We start from the raw sequence: 8,489 nt of genomic DNA, 5'->3' as shown, positions 1-8,489 counted from the left end.
GTTTATTCTCTTCGTAATATACGTCTTTCCAAAGCGGGTGACGGGATTTCGATTCCGGCAGCCGACAGCTTCCAACGGGCAACTCCACAAGCAAAAATAGTGCCGACAATGATAGTCATGGTGGCGATGAAGAAAGTGACATGCATGTTGGGCATATAAGATGACTTGGGAGTTTATCAAGTCTTTGACAATATTCTGGGATAGTTTGGGTGCAATATTCTTGACCAAAAATCTAGTTCATCATGTATGTGTCAAACACATTGATGATGACAATATTCTATGAAGAAAAATATATACGAAGAATAAGCCATCATACATGCTCCCAAATGTACTATTAGTCCAAAAGTTCTCATATCGTAAAAGTTTGGTAAACACCCAGACTCATGGTTGATTTCTCATTCAGGTATTTTGAAGAACTATACGAAGATTGATACCTTCAAGAGAGGGGGTATACTTGTAACCATCTTGGTGCAATGGTTGTCGTGTTGATGCAGTGTATTATCTTCAACGACACATCTACTACCTTCTACACATTTTTTTGAAATACAAAATTTCTCGTGGATTGTATGAGCTCACATATAATATATAATCCTACAGATGCGTGCTAAGGAATTCACAATAGTAGATGAATGAATTATCATCTTAGAGTTGCACAAAAATCTATCACATAGATGAGTATAAACACCAAAATTATTTGCGTGGGAAACCTAGAAAGAAAGAAAAAGCCATGGGACCGAGCCCAATTGAAATGTTTTACTGTGAGTTGGTGATTGCATATAGACCTTTGTTCCACATGCGGGAAAGTGACACACAGTTTCTCAAGTTACAATTATCGTGCATATAAGACTCGTTGCCTCACGTTCTTGAGTAGTCGCGTTGAGGAATAGTTGTTGGAGCTTTGATACAATATCTTTGATGTTAAGACAACGATCAAGATAAAATATTGCTGCCGTGGGATGACTTGTGACTCTATGACGCCAGTTGTTGCTTTACATGGTGCATCGTCACTCCGCAACACAAGCCTTGACTTCATATAAAGCTTTACTGCAATAAGTAGATAGCAACCAACAGTGGTTGACGATGTCCAGATGTTGGTGGTTGAATGTGATTGGCAGCTGCAGGAGAGAGAGGTATATGTTTGATTTGTGATGTAGAAACGATGTTGTACTTCAGCTCCTTCTTCAAGCTTTAGTATTCTTCTGGCTCAAGACTTACTCCCCCCCTCAATAGGCGGGGGCAAGACTTTATTTATGGAGTAAATAAGAAATGAATAAATACTATTTTGATTGGATGACCCGATGAGATTCCATCAATTAGAGGATGTATTGTGAGCATTTAAGTGTCTTTGTGATGGCATAAGTGAGTGGTTTCGAGCTTGTTAGATATGTCTTGTCGAGATGTTTGATTTGAAATCTGATTAACAATACAATTATGCACTGAAAGATTTAATTGCTTGATTTGAGTTTGTTTTGACTCATATTTGACTAACTTTGGTACCATTTGGTCATATCTCGTCGGTTTGACTATAAGTTTGCTAAAAATTAGTTCTGAATAATATTTAATCGAGATTTGAATATTTATTATTTAAAAAGTTATCATGAGATTCGTGTAATATCTCAAGATTTACACCAAATGATAAATTTATTGATGAAATATCACATAAGTCTTGAAGGCATTCAACACAGCCAATAATAAGAAATGAATGTCTTAAAATTTATTTATAAAGGAGTTTGAAAGGGAAAGATGGGCCAGCCAGTTGACCCATTATATTTGGCTGGGCCGGACGGCTCGTTTGCGCCGGTCAGAAATCGGAGAAGAACGCCAAACCGGCGCCGGTTTGTGCTCATAAATTTTAAATGACGTGTCATAATTGCATTGGTTCAATGGACGTGGAAGAATCCCATCGCCCTCTCGAGCTCAATTATAAACGACTCATCTTGGCCGTCCAACCTACTCCGGATCGACCTAGGGTTCATCTTCCAGATCTTACAGTTCTGTGTTTATCCCCGCATACGGGGTCTGGAGTGTGTGATGATGGAAGAAGGGAGGCGAACCATGTTACAGATATTTTTCACTCTAATCGTGCTTCAGTTATGCGCTTCCAATCCGGTAAATTTTGGATTCATATGACGGAGTTTTCATTTTGGTTGAGTTTGATGGAGTTTTTGGGCTAATTGAATTAGTTTTGGCTTCAGATATTCTACGAATCGTTTGACGAGTCGTTTGAGAAGAGCTGGATCGTATCTGCTAATGAGGATTATAATGGTATTGCTTACAGATCCGTGTTTGTTGGATCCGTTGCGAATTAGTGCGTGTTTTTGTTTCTATGTAGTTTGCTATGATGCTGATCTTAATGTAGCTTCGTTTATTCTCTTCGTAATGCTGCACCGTTTTGGGATTAGGAAATCTTAGGAGTGTGTTATTTTTTTGAGAGGATTTGCTTTCCCTTAATCAGAGTTTCCTTTCGTTGCACTTTCAGATGGTTAGCTTAGTTGATTAGTCTTTAGGGTTAAGGAGGACATTCAAAATTGATCAATACCTCTTGGATTGGGTTGCACTAATTGAGTCAATACCTCTTATAGTTGGCCTTCGTTTTGTGTCTTCTGGCTTTTTAAGTTGGTTTTGTCAAATATAAGGATGGGTTCTTAATTTGAATCAAATTAGTGTGTATTTAAGCATTGATTAGTATTTATCATCTGATTTGGATTTGTTAAGTAGTAATCTCTGGGACTCTACCTTTGAACCTCTTGTTGCCTACTGTAGGGTGAAGGAAGCTTTTTTCTGAAATAGAGAGAGAGAGAGAGAGAGAGAGAGAGAGAGAGAGAGAGAGAGTGCTTTAAACTTCAAAATTCAAGACTAATGAAAGTTCCATTTAAATTCAGATCCTCTTCAAATACGATTTCCATGCAATCATCCCCACGCAGGCCATGTAATTCATTAATCCAAGTGGATATTAAAAATATATTTTTTTAATCAAATCCAGCCATTCAAATAGGATTTCATGACTTAGATTGGGTAACTTTCTACTTGCTATTTTCATTGATGGTTCATTCAATAAGAGTTCTTGTATCATTTATTGCTGATCTCGCTAAAAGGGCAGTATATACCACCGCTATGTAATAAAGAAAAACTGTCCACCTTATAGATGTTATGAAAGCTAGATTTTGGTCATTTAAGCTAGGAACTGTTTCTATTGATTTATGGTTATTAGCTGTGTCAATGGTTAAAAACTGAACTGTTTATCATCTTTCTAGTAAATAGTTACAAACTGCTTTTAGCCAAGTTTTTCTCTATGCTTTTATTTTGATGCATTAAGCCTCATCATAAGAAAGTTAAAAATTAATTTTTTTTACGCTGCAAAAAAAGAAATTAAAGCTATTATTAATTAGAACAAGATTTACTGGGGCTTATAATGATTACAGGGACGCTATAATTTCACTAATAGTGAACAAAACAAAAGTTGTTAATTTTGATACCTTTTGTAATATTTTGGGTATTAATAGTGAGATTTTTAAAATAGACAAGATAAGAGATAGAAGATCTAAAGACTTTGATAAAGTTTGATGATTTAAAAGCAAAGGTACTGTGATCTTATTTAAGGATGAATACTTTATGTAAAGGTAAGAATGCTATTTTTGAAGAATTTTTTACAAGCGATCTAAGAAATATTTATTTTTTTCTTTTAAAGCGAACATATAAAATCATGAAGTATATCATGAAGTGTTCCAAAACATAATGTTGACCTAGTTTAAGAAAGGATGCATAAAGTTAAAGCATTTATTCTAATAATGCTATTCCTTATAGCTTTGACAATTTTAAGAGCTAAAGTTATTTGGTAAACAAATAGTTTCAATGGAATATTGAAGACCAAATAAATCTTGAAAGACCAAGGAAGTATTTTTGTGCCGATATCTAAGAACAAAAGGAATGCTCAAGATTGATATAATTATAGGAGAATCAAACTTATGAGTTATGCAATGAGATTATAGGCGAGGGCAAAGAAATAATCACTTAAAAATTACGACTATTAGAAAATCAACTAAGTTAGATCAACTTAGTTAGATACTATGAAAATTCACTATAAATAATTTTTGTGCTAAAAGTCTAGAGAGCAATTGAATTATCTTATATGATTTTTATTTATTTTCAGAAGTCAAATGTTCATGCAACACGATAATAAATTTGATGCACCTTAAATGAAAAAAAAAAAAAACATCAAAATATGCTAAATTATTAAATTATAAACGTCAAGATTAGTATTGAAAATTAGTGTGGGGTTTTAGGATATCCATTATAGTGAGCTAGCTCAAGCAACAAGAGCTGACTATTTGGTTTTTCTGAAAAGAAATTAGGCACATATGAAATCAGAATTTTTTTTTTTTAATAAGAAGTATTGTAGATAGGTAGGTTACAAATTCATTTTAGTTCTAAACTCCAACTTCTATTGAGGCTAAAATAAGTTCATGGAAGTTTCATATAAGATAAATTATTATATTATCCATACAACGTTATGGATATGGTGTGCAAACACCCCATCACCATTAGATAGATTTGAGGCTTTTAGTGGAGAGAGGATTAAATATCAAGCATGGATGTTGTTTTACCTTTAGGCATGTATTTTTAATGTCAGTCCCTAGGTTCATGGTTAATGGCTAAGCTTTCTATTGTCTATAAATAGGGTGTCCCTATTCTATATATTGCAAAATACAAAGCTAATGAATTCTCCTTTAGTGGCAGATTTATCACTTATTTTTTCCTTCTAACCACACTAAATCCCCTGTTTCTCACACTCATATCTTTATGCCTGAGATTTCTACTAAATATCATTTGACAACTAGTTAAGCAAGACTGCATGGTATGATCGGCATCAACCATGTAGTAATTTATCCAATTTTTATTTCTCCTATGTTCTAAAGTTATTTCTCCTTCCATGTAAAAAATAAATCATAGACCAACTTATTTATAGAGACCTAGCGAAATTTTTGCTGAGCCCTATGAAAATTCTACGGTCGTTGTGATCTAAATTGATTTGACATAACAAAATTCTATGTCTAATGTATCGGTTAGTACAAACAACGCAGTAGCTCATATATATGGTAAAGCCGATCATTTTGAAGGTTTCTCTACTTTATGTAGTTCTGGAACAATCTTTTGGAAGAGTAGCGGTGATTTCGCTTTGTTTATAGTTTGTGTTAATATTTTCTTTGTGATCAGTATCAAGCTACAACAATTGGCATATCATGTCAATTATTGAACAACCACCTTGTTATTTGATTTTAGCACCCGTAGATATTATAGCTGTATAATTAATTCCTAGTCTCGAATATGTTAACTATGTTATTTCAGTGGAGCTTACCGTTAGATGGAAGATGGAAGATGTTTTTGTGAGTGGTAATCTACTTTTGATCCATGTAAGCTGAAATGATGAATATATATTTTCAGCACGTATGTTTACTGAAATTTAAGTATGCTGATAATGGAAACTTTGTCTGATGTATTAATTATTACAAACAACATGGTAGCTAATATAGATTTGTAATCAGTGAAAGGGCAGTATGGCAATACCAATCATTTTACTGGTTTCTCTACTGTATGTAGTTATGGAACAATCTTTTGGAAGAGCCGCGGTGATTTGGCTTTTGTTAATCATTTGTGTTACTATAATCTGTCATCGGTATCAAAAAACGGCGATAATCATATGATGTAAGTTGTTGGTCCGCAGCCTCGTCATTTGATTTTTGTAGTTCTAGATATCACACGAGTATTAATTAATTCCTACTCTGGAATATGTTAACTAGGTTTGTTAGAAATGCTTTTTTTGTTGATGAAACATAACTTATAGCTGCTGCCCATTATATTTGGCCTGAATTTTCTTTAGCAGGGACGTGCTAATCTGATTCTTTGAGGAGCTATCTGTTGTTTATCATAAGTTTTTGTATAGTTGAATGCTAATTCTTTCATCAATTTCTTTGTAATAATAGGTGTGTGGAAACACTCAAAGAGTGAGGGCCATGAAGATTTTGGCCTTCTTGTTAGTGAGAAAGCGATGAAATATGGCATAGTTAAACAACTCGACGAACCAGTCAATCTCAAGGACGGAACCATTGTTCTACAATATGAAGCCAGGTTCCAGAATGGCCTAGAATGCGGAGGCGCTTACCTTAAATATCTGAGACCCCAAGATGTTGGATGGGCTCCTAAAGACTTCAACAATGAATCTCCTTACTCCATCATGTTTGGACCTGACAAGTGTGGTTCTACCAACAAGGTGCATTTCATTCTTAAGCACAAAAACCCGAAAACCGCGGAGTATATCGAGCACCATCTCAAGTATCCTCCCTCCGTCCCATACGACAAACTTACTCATGTCTATACTGCTGTTATCGAACCTAATAATGGCCTACGAATTTTGATTGATGGGGAGGAAAAAAAGAAGGCCAATTTTCTTAGTGCCGATGATTTTGAGCCAGCTTTAGTCCCATCAAAAACTATTCCTGATCCAGATGACAAGAAGCCTGAGGACTGGGATGAGAGAGAAAAAATCCATGATTCAGATGCACGGAAGCCGGACGACTGGGATGAAGATGCTCCAATGGAGATAGAGGATGCTGATGCTGTTAAACCTGAAGGATGGTTGGATGATGAGCCGGAGGAAGTTGATGACCCTGAAGCTTCAAAACCAGAGGACTGGGATGACGAGGAGGATGGAGAATGGGAGGCACCGAAGATTGATAACCCAAAATGTGCCACAGCTCCTGGATGTGGTGAATGGAGGAAGCCAATGAAGAGGAATCCAGCTTACAAGGGAAAATGGCATGCTCCATTGATTAATAATCCTAACTATAAGGGCATCTGGAAACCCCGAGAGATTCCGAATCCTGGTTATTTTGAGCTCGACAAGCCTGATTTTGAGCCTGTTGCTGCCATTGGGATCGAAATATGGACCATGCAGGATGGAATCTTGTTTGATAATATTTTGATAGTCAATGACGAGAAAGTTGCAGAGTCTTACAGAGAAAAGGCATCAAAGCCAAAGTATGAACTGGAAAAAACGAAGGAGAAGGCTCAAGAAGCTCCGGCTGGGCTTTCAAGCTTCCAAGTGATTTTCCTAGTCGCTTTTATTTACACAATTCTCTTCTTATATATATATATATATATATATCTTTTTCATCTTTTTAACATTTTTTCTTAATTATTTTAAATTTGCAGAAGAAGATCTTTGATGTTCTTTACAAGATCGCAGACTTATCTTTCCTGAAATCTTTCAGGACAAAGATCATTGTAAGAAATTGATAATGTCTTCCATTTTTCAGCTCTCTTGACCTCTAAATCTTACATGACACATTTTTTCCTTTTCTGTTGAAAGTCTATAGCAAATTTCATATTATGAATCACCATATATGTATATATATATATATATGATTAATTGGTTGGGTATCTGCTTGTCAGTTGTAAGTCCCCCTCTGGTCTGGGGTTGGAATCTCCCCTAGTGTAGGGTGTGGTATTCAAATTATTAGGCACATTAGGGATGGTTGGGGTGCATTAGAGATTCATGCTTTCTTATTCACTATTATCTGGTTATGTTCATGATTTATTTATTTATTTCCGAACGTTACTGCTTTACTGTTTTAGGATGTAATTGAGAAGGGTGAGAAACAACCTAATGTCACCATTGGAATCCTGGTTTCAATACTTGTGGTCATTACCACACTCATCTCCAGGATTATTTTTGGTGGGAAGAAAGCTACGGTATGTTCTTCACCTCTTTATTTTTCTTGATTATGCACATAAATGTAGATATATCTGTAAAAAATAAAATAAAAATAAAAATAAAAATAAAAATAATCCTCTCTACAGCAGCCCCCAAAAGCTCCCCCCGCACCTGAGACTGAGACTGTAAGTACTGAAAAGAAAGAGGATGGATCAGGAAGCAGCAGTGTTGAAAGAGAAGAAGAAGATGAGAAAGAGAAAGAAGATGCAGGCGCAGCAAGGCCTAGGAGGTCCCGGAGGGAGACATAACACACATTACCTGTGTTCAAATTTTTGTTTTCCTGCTGCTCATTTAGCAGTCTTTGTTCTAAAAATTATAACGATTTGGTTGTTATCTTTCATCTGCATAATTGCATTTTGTTTTGGAGACTTGCAAAATGAATTATTTTGTAGGGTTTTTGTTTTCTGGATTCACTGCTGTAATGTTCTATTTTTGATTGAGATGAACCCTGCCTTCAGGCAAAATAAAGGAGTGCAGATATGGACTTTCAAGCTGCTGTTGTTTTCAAAATGGGGCATGTACGCACATACCTCATAATTCTATTATGTCTTTATGTATCTAACACCCAAACATTAATGATATTACATGCATGACCCTCAAATCAACTACTTCAGCCATTTTCTCAGAACTAAATGCAAATATTAGATTTTGAATTCTAATTAGATGTACTCCGAAATTCTATAAATAGACTCCCACTATCTTCATGATGGGGGACTGA

At 35.4% G+C, this 8,489-nt stretch overlaps 1 protein-coding gene across 2 annotated transcripts; it reads left to right on the top strand.

Moving 5' to 3' along the window:
• Window positions 1-1,944: 1,944 nt before the first annotated feature.
• LOC110025322 (calnexin homolog) lies at window positions 1,945-8,262 on the top strand. 2 transcript variants are annotated; one of them, XM_020725748.1, is made up of 6 exons: window positions 1,945-2,109; window positions 2,196-2,265; window positions 5,982-7,099; window positions 7,210-7,281; window positions 7,633-7,749; window positions 7,861-8,262. In XM_020725748.1, exons 1-6 carry the CDS (start codon window positions 2,032-2,034, stop codon window positions 8,017-8,019), a joined length of 1,614 nt encoding a protein of 537 aa, XP_020581407.1. In that variant the 5' UTR covers window positions 1,945-2,031; the 3' UTR covers window positions 8,020-8,262. The 2 variants fall into 2 exon arrangements, with proteins under 2 accessions (XP_020581407.1, XP_020581398.1); XM_020725739.1 differs by having other exon boundaries at window positions 7,858-8,262.
• The last annotated feature ends 227 nt before the right edge of the window (window positions 8,263-8,489 follow it).

This window comes from Phalaenopsis equestris, unplaced genomic scaffold, assembly GCF_001263595.1.
Source record: "Phalaenopsis equestris unplaced genomic scaffold, ASM126359v1 Scaffold000002, whole genome shotgun sequence".
Lineage (NCBI taxonomy): Eukaryota > Viridiplantae > Streptophyta > Magnoliopsida > Asparagales > Orchidaceae > Phalaenopsis > Phalaenopsis equestris.
This window is presented reverse-complemented; position numbering and strand designations above follow the sequence as displayed.

Excerpts from the sequence above, each read along its gene's own strand:
- LOC110025322 (XM_020725739.1), top strand. The coding sequence starts at position 2,032 with ATGATGGAAGAAGGGAGGCGAACCATGTTACAGATATTTTTCACTCTA. Across the intron at positions 7,282-7,632 it reads CTTTCAGGACAAAGATCATT|GATGTAATTGAGAAGGGTGA; the intron begins GTAAGAAATTGA and ends TTACTGTTTTAG. Across the intron at positions 7,750-7,857 it reads TTGGTGGGAAGAAAGCTACG|CAGCCCCCAAAAGCTCCCCC; the intron begins GTATGTTCTTCA and ends TCCTCTCTACAG.